Source organism: Chrysochloris asiatica, unplaced genomic scaffold (assembly GCF_000296735.1).
Source record: "Chrysochloris asiatica unplaced genomic scaffold, ChrAsi1.0 scaffold00006, whole genome shotgun sequence".
NCBI classification, from domain to species: domain Eukaryota; kingdom Metazoa; phylum Chordata; class Mammalia; order Afrosoricida; family Chrysochloridae; genus Chrysochloris; species Chrysochloris asiatica.
This window is the reverse complement of record NW_006408524.1, coordinates 2791414-2805819: the sequence shown is the minus strand read 5'-3', so window position 1 is coordinate 2805819 and position 14406 is coordinate 2791414. Positions and strand designations below refer to the sequence as shown.

Here is a 14406-nt window from a genome sequence, read left to right as displayed (position 1 = left end):
CGTAGAAGAATTGATGCCTTTGAGTTGTGGTGTTGGAGGAGAATACTAAAAGTGCCATGGACTACCAAAAGAACCAATAGATCTATTTTGGAAAAAGTGTAGCCAGAGTGCTCCTTGGAGGCCAGGATGGCTAAGCTTCGTCTCTCATACTTCGGACATATTGTCAGGAGGGAACAGTTGCTGGAGAAGGATATCATGCTGGGTAAGACGGAGGGTCAGAGAAAAAGATGAAGACTCCCAACAAGATGGATCAGCCAGGTGGCATCACTGATGGCGCAAGCGTGGCAGCGGTGGTGGGGTTGGCCCAGGATTGGACATTGTTTCATTCTGCTGTGCATGGGTTGCTATGAGTCGGTTCCGACTCAATGGCACCTGACAACAACAACAACAGTGACTTAGTGGACTACAAGTTGCACTACTAACTGCAAAGTCATTAGTTCAAATCTACCAGCCACTCTAAGGGAGAAAGAGGAGGCTTTGTGTTCTTGTAAAGATTTACTGCCTCAGAAATCCTACATATGGTCACTATGAGCTGGAATTGACTCAATGGCAATGGGTAATTAGAAGAAAAAGTGGGTTAAGTGCTGAACCACCCAGCTTGCAGGAAGCCGCCCAAGTCCACAAGACATTTCCTGGTCGAACTCCGAGGCTGGTTGCTCCAGTACAGCTCCCGTCCCAACAGCCCCCTGAAACAGTACTACTACACCCTCTAGGGCAAGTCGCTGTCATGACTTGGAATGACGTTGATGGCAGTGGGTTTGGGGTTTTAATTAGAAGAAAGGAAATAATATTATAGTAGAAATCAATCGAATAGAAAACAAGAAACCATACAGAAAACTCAATGAAACCAAGAACTGTTCCAGAGAAGATCAATAAAATTGTCTAAGCCTCTATCCAGACTGATCAGAAGAAAAAGATTACACAAACTAGTAACACCAGGAATGAGAGAGATGATGTCACTACAGTTTATACAACTATTAATGAGATGTTGTTGTTGTTGTTAAGTGCCATCAAGTCATTTCCGACCCATAGCGACCCAGTATAGGGTTTCTGAGGAGCAGCTGGTGAACTTGAACTGCCTACCTCGCAGTTCAAATGGATTTGCAGTCTGGCACATTAACTCACAGTGCCACACCAGGACTCCATTAAAGAGATAGTAAGGGAATATTATAAACAGTTTTATGTCAAGAAAGTAATCAATTTCAATGAAAGATACAAACTTCTAAAGCTCACTCAGTAAGAAATAGAAAACCTGAGTAACTTCGTATCTATTTGTTGGTTGTGCACCATGGTGTCGGCTCCGACTAATAGGGCTTCTGAGGCTGAGCATGTTTATGGGAGACAAAGCTTCATTCTCTCTTGTGGAACCACTGATAGTTTCGAACTGCTGACTGTGAGATTAGCAGCCTGACTCTTAACCCTTACCAGCAGAGCTATTCAGTGATATTGGATTGTAATGAAAATTTTCATCACACAAAAAAATCCAGGTCCAGGAGGCTTCACTTATCATTATACCCATTCTATAAAAACTCTTTCAGAAAATTGAAGAGGGACATTTCCCCATTCATTCTGTAATGATAGTAATCACTCTAATACCAGAAACAAAGACAGAAGAAGAGTCAACCAAGGGATAATAATATCCTTCATGAACAGTTACCAACAGTCTTTTAACAAGTTTTTAACAAATTGAATCCAACAGTGTAATAGTTAGGGTTCTGCGTCAACTTGACTAGGTGAGGATTCCCAGTGGTTTCGCAGTTAAGGTGTGGTGCTGTGGGTTAATGCACCAGACTGTAAAGTCTTTTGAACTGCAAGGTCAGTGGTTCAAGCTCACCAGTTGCTCCTTGGAAACAGTGTATAGGGTCGCTATAGGTCAGAACCGACTCGACGACACTTAATAACAACAACAACCCCATTAGGCTGAAACCTAGTACAGGCATAGTTAACTTTATGATGCTATAACTCTATGAGCAGCCAGTAAGTTGAAGGAATTGTTTGGCCTGCCCCCAGTATAACGGATACCCGGGAAAGGCTCGCTCTCCTCCATTGGGGACCTGGGACCCTACAACTGTAAACCATTTCCTTGATAATAAACTTCTCTCTACAGATATGTGCTTCACTGGTTTTGCTTCGTGAGAAAACCCAGCTAAGATAAACAGTATCTTAAGAATGGTATGCCTTTGATCAACTGAGATTTATCCCAGAAATGCAAAATTGACTGATTTAATTAAGTCAATGTAATTCACCATGTTAACAGACTTAAAACAGCAAAAATAACAACAAACACATGATGACCTTAACAGATGCAGAAACTTCCCCCCATGTAGCACTCAACAAGCTCCCCTCAGGTAATTCTTATGCGTGTTTCAAGATTCAGTTCAGGTGTTATCGCTATAGGTCAGCTACCGGTTGGGGCAGTGTCCTGGAATAAGTTTTATTGAGCACTTACATTGCTGGACTGAAATCAGTGTGACATATATGATTTCTGTAATGCTCTGAGAGCTCCCGAGGACAAGGACCACCCCTCCATCAGGTGAGTGTGCCTGAATATGCCACAGGTGCTCAAGAGATGGCTGCTGTAAGAAGCTAAGTCACATAGCTACGGAGTGATAGCCAATGAAAGGTGGTATGTTTCCTGCATGGGGAAGGGGCTTGTTTCCAGTGGTGAGGAGACACAGGAGCTAAATGCAGAACCAAGGCTCGGCTCCTTGGAGTCACTATAGTAGCGTGCTGCAGTATGTAGTTGTAATATGTCTGGGATTGTTGTTGTTGTTGTTAAGTGCCGTCGAGTTGATTCCAACCCACAGCAACCCTGTATGGAGTTTCCGATGAGCGACTGGTGAGCCTGAACCTCCAACCTTGCAGTTCAAACTGACTTGGCAGCCCAGCACATTAACCTGCAGTGCCACACCAGGACTCCTGTCCCCACATAAGACCTGTTTTTACAGATGGGCTCACCCAAATCCTCAGAGAGAAAACTCCAGACCAGAAACAGTGAACAAGATGCAGAACATGGCTACTGCGTGTCGGTGTGTCTGCACAGCACTCTTGAAATGTTATGGACAAACTCCCTGATGTACCTGTGAGACAACTGTCATTGTCGTGCAGGTGGAAACGTGCCATGCAGGTGCAGAAACCAAGGCTTGATGATAAGTGGTTCAAGCTTCTGCCTCAGTTTCCATGCCAGGGAACGATGTGTTGTTTTTTTGTGTGTGTGCACAACTTGCAGCTTCTATGTTGTTGCTGTTGAGTGCTATCAAGTCGATTCCAACCCATAGTGACCCTGGATAGGGTTTCCAAGGAGCAGCTTGTGAGCTAGAACAACCAACCTTGCAGTTCAAACAACTTTGCAGTCTGAAGCATTAGCTCACAGCTCCACACCAGGACTCCGGGCAGCAGCTTCTAAAAGTACCGACAATGACCTCTGCACTCATGGGAAACACATGTGGATTACTGCATGAAACTTAAATAGCATAAATATCAAAAGGACATTTGGCATCACGTATCAAATACAAAATAACTCAGGGACAAACCAAAGTCTGAGAATTTGAGGACATCATCACAAAGCAAAGGCTTGTCTAGTTACCTGAGTTCATTCTCCTAATCACTACCACTCATCTATCAACTTGTTGCACTGTGGTGGCTAGCATGTTGTCATTATACTGGAAGCTATAATTGTTAAGTGCCGTCAAATCGGTTCCGACTCATAGTGACCCTGTATAGGGTTTCTGAGGAGCAGCTGGTAAATTTGAACCAGAGGCCTTGCAATTCAAGCCAACCTTGTATTCCAGTGCTCATCATACAGTGCCACACCTGGTGGTGGTGGTTATATGCCATGGAGTCAGTTCTGACTCATAGTGACACCGTATAGGGTTTCTGGGGCTGTAAATCTTTACAGGAGTAGAAAGCCTCATCTTTCTCCTGTAGAATGGCTGGCAGTTTTCAACTGCTGACCATGAGGTTAACAGACCAATGCATAACCACTACATTGCCAGAGTTCCTTCACCAAGACTCCTATGATACTGATACTTAAAATCCCATCAGGGTCACCCATGGTGGACAGGTTTTCTGGAGCTTCCAGAGTAAAAAAAGCTCACTGAAAACAGTATGGGTAGCAGTCCAATATAGAGCCAGAAGATAAGCCCCTCAGGTCTGAAAGCACTCAAAATACGACTAGGGAAGAGCTGCCTCCTCAAAGTAGAGTTGACCTCAATGACATGGATGCTGAGGCTGCACGACTTAAAATGAGAAGAAACCACAGCAAGCATCCATTAATAATCAGAACATACAGAAGTATGAATCTAGGAAAATTGGAAGTTTTCAAAAATGAAATAGAACACATAAATATCAATATTCTAGGCATTAGTGAACTGAAATGGACTGGTATTGGTCATTTTGAATCAGACAAATACATGGTCTACTATACCAGCAAATAATATGAGAACCAGGGTTCTATGAAGAAAAACGTGGCATCAGGATTGGAGGAAGACTCATTAACAGCCTGCCATATGCAGATAACACAACCTTGCTTGCTGAAAGTGAAGAGGACTTAAAATATTTACTGATGAAGATCAAAGAGTACAGCCTTCGGTATGGATTACATCTCAATGTCAAGAAAACAAAAAACCACTGGACCAATAAACAACATTCTTATCAATGGAGAAAAGATTGAAGTTGTCAAGAACTTCATTCTTCTTGGATCAACTATCAACACTCATGGAAGCAGGAGTTAAGAAATCAAAGGACGTATTACATTAGGCAAATCTGCTACACAAGACCTTTTTAAAGTGTTGAGGAGCAAAGATGTCAGCTTGAGGACTAAGGTGCGCCTGACTCAAGCCATGGTATTTTCATAACCTCATATGGATGCGAAAACTGGAAAGTGAATAAGGAAGATCTTAGAAGAACTGATGCCTTTGAATTATGGTGTTGGAGGAGAATACTACAAGTGACATGGGCTGCCAAAAGAACCAATAGATCTGTTTTGGAAGAAGTGCAGCGAGAGTGCTCCTTAGAGGCCAAGATGGCCAAACTTCGTCTCTCATACTTTGGACATATTGTCAGGAGGGAACAGTCACTAGAAAAGGATATCATGCTTGGTAAGATGGAGGGTCAGAGAAAAAGAGGAAGACCCCCAACGAGATGAATTGGTCAGGTGGCAGAATCGATGGACTCAAGTGTGGCAACAGTAGTGAGGTTGGTCCAGGATCAGACATTGTTTCATTCTGCTGTGCATAGGGTCACTATGAGTCGGTGCCGACTTGATGGCACCTAACAACAACAACAGAAGGAGCTCTGGTAGCGTAGTGGTTACGAATCGGGCTGCGAACCTTAAGGTCAGCGGTTCGAAACTACCAGCCACTCCGCGGGAGAAAGATGAGGCTTTCTACTCCCGTAAAGATTTACACCCTCAGAAACCCTGTACAGGGTCGCTATGGGTCGGACCCGACTCGACGGCACTTAACAACAACAACAATACCAGGAGTCCGGAGTCCTGGTGTGGCACTGTGGGCTAATGCGTCAGCCTGCAAAGTCATTTGAACTGCAAGGTCAGTGGTTCAAGCTCACCAGCTGCTCCTTGGAAACCCTATACAGGGTCGCTATGGGTGAGAACTGACTTGACGGCACTTAACAACAACAACATACCAGGAGTCCTGGTGTGGTGCTATAGGGTAAGCACTGGACCGTAAGGTTTGTTTGAACCATAAGGTCGGTGGTTCAAAGTCATGAGCCACACCTTGGAAACCCAATGCACGGTTGCTATGAGTCAGAACTGATACAACGGCACTTCACAACAACAACACACCAGGAATGGAAGTCCTGGATTGCTAACCACACGGCTGGAAACCCTATATGAGTTGGGACTGACTTGATGGCACCACTATACCAGGAATGGGACTCCTGGTATGGGACTGTAGGATAAGTATTAGACTACAAACTGCAAGGTTGGCAGTTCAAACCCATGATCCACTCCTTGAAAACCCTATACAGGATCGCTGAATTGGAAATTACTTAACAGCACATAACAACAATATACCAAGAATGGAGTTCTGTCAGATAAGCACTGGACCACCAACCACAAGGTTGGCAGTTTAAACCTACCAGTCACTCCTCAGAAACCCAATACAGGGTCACTATGCCTCAGAACTGGCTCAATGGCACTTAACAACAGCAACGTACCAGGAATATATGGGTTTGTCTGAATACATACATTTGATTCAAAATGACCAATACCAGTCCATTTCAGCTCACTAATGTGTTGCACTGTAGAATAAGCGTTGAACGGCTAATCACAAGGTCAGCAGTTCAAGACCACCATTCACTCCTTGGAAGCTCTATACAGGGTCATTATGAGTCAGAATTGACTTGACAACACTTAACAACAAAACAGACCAGGAATGATGAATTGAAGAGGAACAGCAAGGCATTCATTACCAAAACAAACATTTCAAAATCCACCCTGAGCTATAGCGCTATCAGTGCTAGAATAACATTCAATGTCTCCACTGAATACCAGATAATATGACTGTTATTCAAATTTATGCACTAAGTACTAATGCCAAAGATGAAGAAATTAAAGATTTTTACCAACTTCTGCCATCTGAAATTGAACAAACATACAATCAGTATGCATTGAGAACTGGTGATTAGAATACAAAGTTAGAAACAAAGACACATTTGCAATTGAAAAATGTAGCCGTGGTGATAGATAGATAGGACTTCACTCTGGAGATCCTATGAAAGAATTTACAAGACTAATGACTTACCAATTGCAAAGACCTTTTTTCAAAAACATAAATAGTGACTAGACACCACCAGATGGAATGCCTCACCAGATGGATCAAACAGACTACATTTGTGGAAGAGACAATAAGGAACAAGGCCAGGGTTGATGGCAGAACCCACCATTAATTGCTCAGATGCAAGCTGGATGAAAAAAGTCCAGGAGAGCCTAAAATTGGCTTTGAAAATAGCCCACTTGAATTTAGAGACCATCTTAAGAATAGATTTGACGCATGGAAGACTAATGACTGAAAACCAGAGGAGTTATGGGATGAAATAACTCGGACAGAAAACATTAAAATAAAAAAAAAGAAAATATCAAAATGTCAGAAGAGATTCTGAATTTTCTCTTAAATGCAGAATTGCTAAAGCAAATGGAGGAAATGAGGAAGTAAAAGACTTAAAACAGAAGATCTTAAAGGGCAGTTTAAAAAAACATGTATACTATTGTAGTGAAATGTGCAGAGAGCTGAAGTTAGAAAACCAAAAGGGAAGAACATACATTTCTCAAGCTGAAAGAACTTAAAAAACAATTCAAGCCTCAACTTGCCATATTGAAGGATTCTGTGGGCAAAACTACTGAATGACGCAGGAAGCAGTGAAAGAAGAGGGAAGTAATAGAATCACCAAAAGGAACTGGTCGACAGTCAACCATTTCTGCAGGTAACAAATGACCAAGAAGTGATAGTACTGAAACAAGAAGTCCAAACTACACTGAAGGCATTGCAGTAAAACAAGGCTCCAGGAATTGATGGAATGCCGGTTGAGATGTTTATTTTAGACGAGTTAACTACTGGAAGTGATTACTCATCTAAGATTTTTTTTTTTAATTTAAAAATTGGAAGACAGCTACTTGGTCAAATAATTGGAAGAGATCCATGTTTGTACTCCTTCCAAAGAAAAGGGATCCAAAAATGCATAAATTACTGAATCATAGCATTATCACATACAACTAAATTTGCTGAAGATAATCCAGATATTCAGGCAGAATTCAGAAGAGGACGTGCAAGGAGGGATATTATCAGCCAAATGGATTTTAGCTGAAAGCAGAGACTAACAAAGATGTTTACTTGTGCTTTATCGACTGTGCAAAGGTATTGGACTGTGTGGGTCCCTACAAAGTATGGAAAACATTGTGAAGAACAGGAATTCCAGAATATTACCTTGTGCTCATGTGGAACTTGTGCAAGAGGAAGTCATGAGAACAGAACTAGGGGATACTGCATGGTTTAAAATCAGAAAAAGTTTGTGTCAAGGTTACCTCCTTTTAACATACTAATTCAAGCTGCATTCTGAGTACATAATCCGAGACTTCAGATCACATTAAGAAGAATGTGGCAATGGATCTGAGCAACATTCATTAGCAACCTGCAATATGTAAAGGACACCATGCTGCTTGCTGAAAGCAAAGAGGACTTGAATCCCTTACTGATGAAGATCAAAGAGTACAGCCTTCAACATAGATTACACTTCAACATAAAGAAAACAAAAATCTTCACACAACTGGGCCAATTGAAGAAAAAAAAAAATCATGATAAATGGAGAAAATATTGAAGTTGTCAAGGATATCATTTTTACTTGGATCCACAATCAATACAATGGAAGTGGCAGTGAAGAAATCAAACAATAAATGATTATATATTCCTGAGTGCTGTAGTGCACATCCAAAGAAAAACAGAAGGGATAGAAGCAAATACTGTTAAATGATAATGCATGGAGGGGATTGTAATCATTGAAATGAAATTAAATACGATAGGATGAGTGAAAAACCGATGTTCTCCCATGTAAACTATCACTCAATTCACAATAAAAACTTAAAAAAAAAAAAATCCAGCAAAGTATTGCAATGGTAAATCTGCTGCAAAAGATCTCTTGAATATGTTTAAAAGCAAATACATCACTTCAAAAACTAAGGTGCACCTGACCCAAGCCATAGTCTTTTCAGTCACCAATGAATAAGGAAGGTTAGACTAACTGAGCCTTTGAATTATGGTGTTGGACTGTCAGAAGAATGAACAAGTCTATCATGGAAAAAGTACAGTGAGAATGCTCCTTCGAAGCAAGAATAGTGAGCCTTTATGTCATACACTTTATCAGTATGATTATCAGGAGGGACCAATCCCTGAAGAAGAACACCAATGCTTGGTAAAGTGGTGGGTTAATGGTTAAGAGAAGGGCCCCCAATAAGATGGATTCCCACAGTGGCTGCACCAATAAGCTCAAATCGTTACAACAATGGGCTCCAAAGGATTGTAAGGATGGCACCAGATGAACGGTGTTTCCTTTGGTTATACATATGGTCACTGAGTCAGAACTGACTCAACAGCACCTAACGACAGCAACATATTCCCAATAAAGCCTCAATAAATAATTAACCCACATAGTATTTGACCAGGCAATTTTGCAATTGTTTGAGGCACTCTGATGTCTGCACGACATGCCCAAATGTACAGAGGGCAAAGGGGCAAAGTCTAGAAGCTTCCTTGTTTTGCTGGGGTTCCAGGAAAGTGAGGTGGTGTTTCTTGTTATGTGTCTATGAGGAAAAAAGTCAATGTGTTCCATTTAGTTAATGTTAAGACAAACTCAGTGCATGAGAAGCCACAAACCTTCCAGGTTGGTTCAGAGGCTGGTCATTCGTAGTAAATGTATTTACATTTGGGGCAGCAGTAGAGCTAGGTGGGGCTATTAGATGGAAACATCCCATGTCAGGGTAAAATACTGCATTTGGCAACATTTAGAAATACACAGTCAAGCCCACAAGCCACTTTTTGGAAACCCAATATAGAGTTGCTATAAATTGGAACCAACTCAATGGCACTTAACAACAACAACAACAACAAAGAGACAATGATGCCAGAAAATGTCCTTGCCAACCAGGATGAAACAAAATGCCTCACCTGGGAAGGCTCCCTTGCCTGGACGAGTTAGCAGGCCAAGCCTCAACGCTGTTTGCTCTACTCTATAAGAGTAAAAGCTACTACAAGAACAAGTAAGTTGCTCCCCCAGGAGACATCAAGGCAAGTGGTCAGGTCCCCTCAGGGCAAACCTCCTTCTAAGACTATGACTCAGTGGGAATACATACTCTGATTGGTGATCACGCTCGTCACCGATAAGGGGAAGTGAGGGAAAAACAGCAATGAAGCTACGAGCTAACCCCTACAACGTTCAATAGACTCCTCTGAACCCAGGTGGAGACCTGGTCTGCCAGCAGTGTGGCAAGACCTGGGGCCTTTTGAGCCCACAGTCAGTGACATAGCCACAGAGGACTAGAGTGGAGAGTGAAGCATCCAGCTGAGAAGAGAGGGCATATGCATAAGAACACTCACACTTCCAGATAATACCCACTTGACCTGGTTTCAATGACTGGATGATCAGAGCTCAACTAGAAGAAGAAAGAAGAGGGAAAAAAAAGAGTAATTCATATAATTTGATGAACTTGACTTATACCTATGGATGTAGTAGCTCAAAAGAGGGAACAAATCTTTACAGGGGCAATCATTCCCACCCCTCCATACACAGAGTAGACAGGGATGGGCAACTTGGGACATTGGCTACCCAAAATGGGGGGACTACAAAGACAAGAAGTGACTGGCTTACAAGCTGTCAAGAGGGAACCTAGATCCAGAGGGTATGGAGGAAGGTAGAATCTCCACTGAGTACCATCCAATCTGTCTGGGCGGGACTGATGAGAGGAAATGCAGATAGGTCTCTTGTGATACAATACTGAATAATTGTTATCAGAATTGATTGTGAGGGTTGGAAATGTAAAGGTAGACGTTTTGTAGTAAAAGGAGGGGAGTGATTAACTTTTCAGTCTAGGAGCAGAGATCCCTGGGACCATCAAGGGAGAAGAGTGGAGAGCAGGACCCTACCCAGAGAAGCAGTGATGCCAGAGATGGAGGCAGAGACGATGACACAGAGAGATGGAGCAGCTGGGGACTTTAGACACAGAGAGGGAGAGGGGCTGTGTGCTGATAACATGGGGGCAGGCTTGTAGGTATAACCTTTGGTTGGTTGATGATGCATTGAGGGGATTGTAACCTTGGCAATGAAACAATATACGATAGAATGAATGTAAAGCTAATGTTCTCCCATGTAAACTATTACACGAATCCACAATAAAACATTAAAAAAAAGTAAAAGCTGACAGCGTGCCCTGACTCATACATCCAGCCCATGACTCTTCTAGGATTGCTCCCCCTCATTCTAAGTTTGTTCTTCGTAAGCTCTGATTAAGGGTTGTTTTTCCTAAAAGATCAAAGCAGAGGCCAGTTAATGGAAGGGTCAGCAGGGCCCATGAAGGAAGTGAGGGAGGACGGTGCATGAACTCCATCTCTGCCCACAGTATCCTGTCAGGTGGTACCCAGATACTGAGATCTGCAGGGAGCATTCCCCACTCTGACTGCTCCGGAACCAGACTGCCGTTTCCATGCACCCTGACCACATCTTTGAAAAGAGTCCAATAATTAATTCTCTTCCTCTCGCTTGAGAAGAGTTGGCCATCTGTTGTTCTTGGCTTGCACCTGAAGACCATGGTGCCCCCTCCCAGTGTTGCAAATCATGAGCAGGTTCCTCCAGGGCTCCCTCTAAGGTGGTACATCTGTGCACCCTGTGACCACGTGAGATGACCCCACTCTGCCTCCTGCAGCCACGCCGGCCTCCCTCTCATCATCTCCCCAGGATCCCTAGCTGAGGCAGGTATTTGTCTGATCCTGTCTCCTGGAGTTGCCCACAGAAGACGATGATCCTGGAGCAGGCAGGCAAGCCTCCACACTGGCACTGAGTCCTTCCCAGCGCTGCCTAACATGCCTCTCTGCATCTCACATAACCCCCCACCTGGAGCCCCTGCCAACAATTTCCTTCCCCTGCCCTGCTCCTTGTTCTACGTAGCCCACCCCTCCATCCCGTGCAAAACAGCTCTCTCCAGGCCTCAGCTGAGCTTTCTGGGACCACTCTTAGAACCTCTGGGGTTCTCTCTAACATGGTGACTCTTCCTGGTGTCTTACTCTTACTGAAGCTGCTAAGTTCCTTGAGAGGAGGATTGAGTCAGACCACATGTGCTTCCCTGGTGTGTCCACACCAAAGCTGTTCTATCCTGTATGGAGAAGGGAGGCTCATCACCCCAGGCCATTTGCCCCTCACAAGGCCCAGACAGTCTGCCGCTCAGGTTTTGTTTCTCCAGAAGAGGAGATAATTAGTGATTTCAGGTGTCCCTCAGGCTCCTGAGGGCCAGGGTGGCTGCATGCTGACCCTACTTCACAGGGCTATCCCTGACAGCATGCAGAAGGCATTGCAACCTATACACTTTGAAGAGTAAATTGGATCATTAAATCCATGGAAACAGGAGGTAGTTGGGGGGAATTGAGGGTTGAGGGTGGGAGATGGGGAGTGATTGCTAATGAGGACAGGTTTGTCTCGGGGTGATACAAGCTTTCAAGATAGACTGTGGTGGTCATACAGCCATGTGACTATAGGACAGCCCACTGAACTAATCACTTAAGTAGGTGAACTGTATGGAATGTGGATTGTATCTCCAGAAAGCTGTTATAAAAAATAAATGAATCATGTGTTTCATGTAACGTCTATCCATCCATGTATTTACACCACCCAACCATCTACCAACCCAAACGAACAAAATATCCCTGTCTTTATCTTTAGCATGCAGCCTGCACTACTGGGCTTAACAAGCTTCTGTCTTTTCGATTTCAGAAAACTAGATGGAAACGAGCCATTTTCAAAATGATTAACTTGCCTTTCTGCTCCCAGCTGCTCCTTGAATCCACACTCAGAACCTCCCTGGCTCCTTTTCAATGAGATTCACCTAACTGTAAATGTCCACAGGGTAGCTCAAAGGAGCCTGGTGGGAAGAAGTGAGAGACCAGGCAGTTCTAAAAGTCAGCTCAGCCTCACTGACGCTGACCATGCACCAGGTCCGCTGCTCAAGCACTTCATGAGTACAATTTCATCATCCTTGTATTCGACTGATCACCCTAATTTTATGGGGGAGGGGGAGAATTACCAGCTGGTCAAGATCACACAGATTCCACATGGTTTTGCCGGGCTTTGAGACAATCAGTACCTAACTCTGAGCCTAGACCCATGGTTGATGTTGCTCCCCAGGCCCCGTGTCTCCAGCTCCTTCCCAGACCTGGAGAATGCAGAACTCACACGTGACACTTCCAGCTCTCCCCAAAGCCAGAGCCCCAGCATGGGCTGGGCAGTGTCATCTGACCTCCTCCATCAGAGGTGGTCTGAGCCAGGTCATGCTGCCAGAAGCGACAGAGGAGGGCACCCCTGCCTCATGCCCAACAAAGAGACTGAGAGACTCAGGCTACGACACCTCACCTGCCCCCCAAGAGCTCAGAGTTCTGGATGGCTTATAAGTTCTGCCATCAAGAATTTCTCTCACAGCAAGACCTTCAGAACTGCCGAGGACATTTGTCAAAACCCCTGCCTCCTTCAGCAGACCTACAGAACATGGGCCAAGCAGCGCATGAGTCTGCGTTTCCATAGGTGTTCTGACGAACCTACGGAACACTGCCCGCCCGAGCAGATGGGGTGCCCCTGCTCAGTAGTCTGACACATCACCTGGCATGCCAGGTCACCTCAGGCCACCTCAGTCCCTCCTGTAGCCTCCCTGCCTTGGTTCCCCAGACGCTGTCCCTGAGGCTCCTGCCAGGCCTTAGCCCCTGGCAGTGCAGAGTCAGGAGCCTCTGCTGCCCCACATTCAGGCTGGCCTGGCTCGCAGTCCTGCCCTGCTGCTCGGACTGCACCCGTCTTCACCACAACCACCCCACCGGAGTCTTGCCTGCACAGCCCAGAGGTAGTCCAGTCGAAGTTTGAGGTCCACCTGCCTGGAGTGCAGGCCCAGTGCGCAGGAGAAAAGCAGGACGGCCAAGATGGGCTCAAAGCTGTGCAAGGAGATGGCACGGTCCCTGGGGAAAGAAGAGAGATCAGACGTACGGTCTGCACCACAGGAGAGGCTCAGGGGATGCCCAGACCACAACCTGGACCCAAAAGGGACACAAAGACCATCCAGGGGTAGAGCCAGGAAGTCTAGGCCCAGATAGAATCTGGGCTGAAAGGAATGAGTGGAAACGCCATAAAAGCTAAAAACAAAAGTCTCACAAGTGCTTCTGAGCTCTGTGGGCTGCACTCACCTGGCTGTTTCAGAAGGCCTACTGAGCCCCAGCATGAGGACAGACAGGGTGGTGAGCACCAGCAGGAGGAGCATCTTGGGCCAGGAGGGGACACGCAGGAAGGTGGAAAGCGTGAGAGTACCCACGAGACAGCAGAGAAGAGCCTGGGGCACAGACGTGCAGGGCGGGCTGAGAATCCCCTTGTTGTGGTCTCCGGGAACGAGGACCACCTGGGAGCTGTTAGGACTCGTGCTCCAGGCCCAAGGCATGCAGCCCACCTGGGCGGAGGAAAATAAGTGGGCAATGTGGGAAAGGAAGGGCAGCGGAGTCCACTGTGCCCTCCAGTCTCCCCTGGCCCTGGCCAATTCAAAGCTCCATAAAGGCTGTGCATGCGACTGTCTAAGGTAGAAGCAACCAGGCCCACCATCCCTCTTCCCACTAAGTTACACCTTGTCCCTAACACACCCAGCTTCTGCTCTCGGCA

The 14406-nt window shown here is 45.0% G+C and overlaps 1 protein-coding gene across 1 annotated transcript in view; it reads right to left on the bottom strand.

Moving 5' to 3' along the window:
* Nucleotides 1–14406, bottom strand: part of ADCY1 (adenylate cyclase 1 (brain)) — a 274296-nt gene that overhangs the window by 67272 nt on the left and 192618 nt on the right. The window contains exons 13-14 of the mRNA XM_006832260.1: nt 13944–14200; nt 13592–13718 (exon numbers count right to left, since the gene is read on the bottom strand). Coding sequence (XP_006832323.1) covers nt 13592–13718; nt 13944–14200 — 384 coding nt within the window. The remainder of the gene's footprint in view (nt 1–13591; nt 13719–13943; nt 14201–14406) is intronic.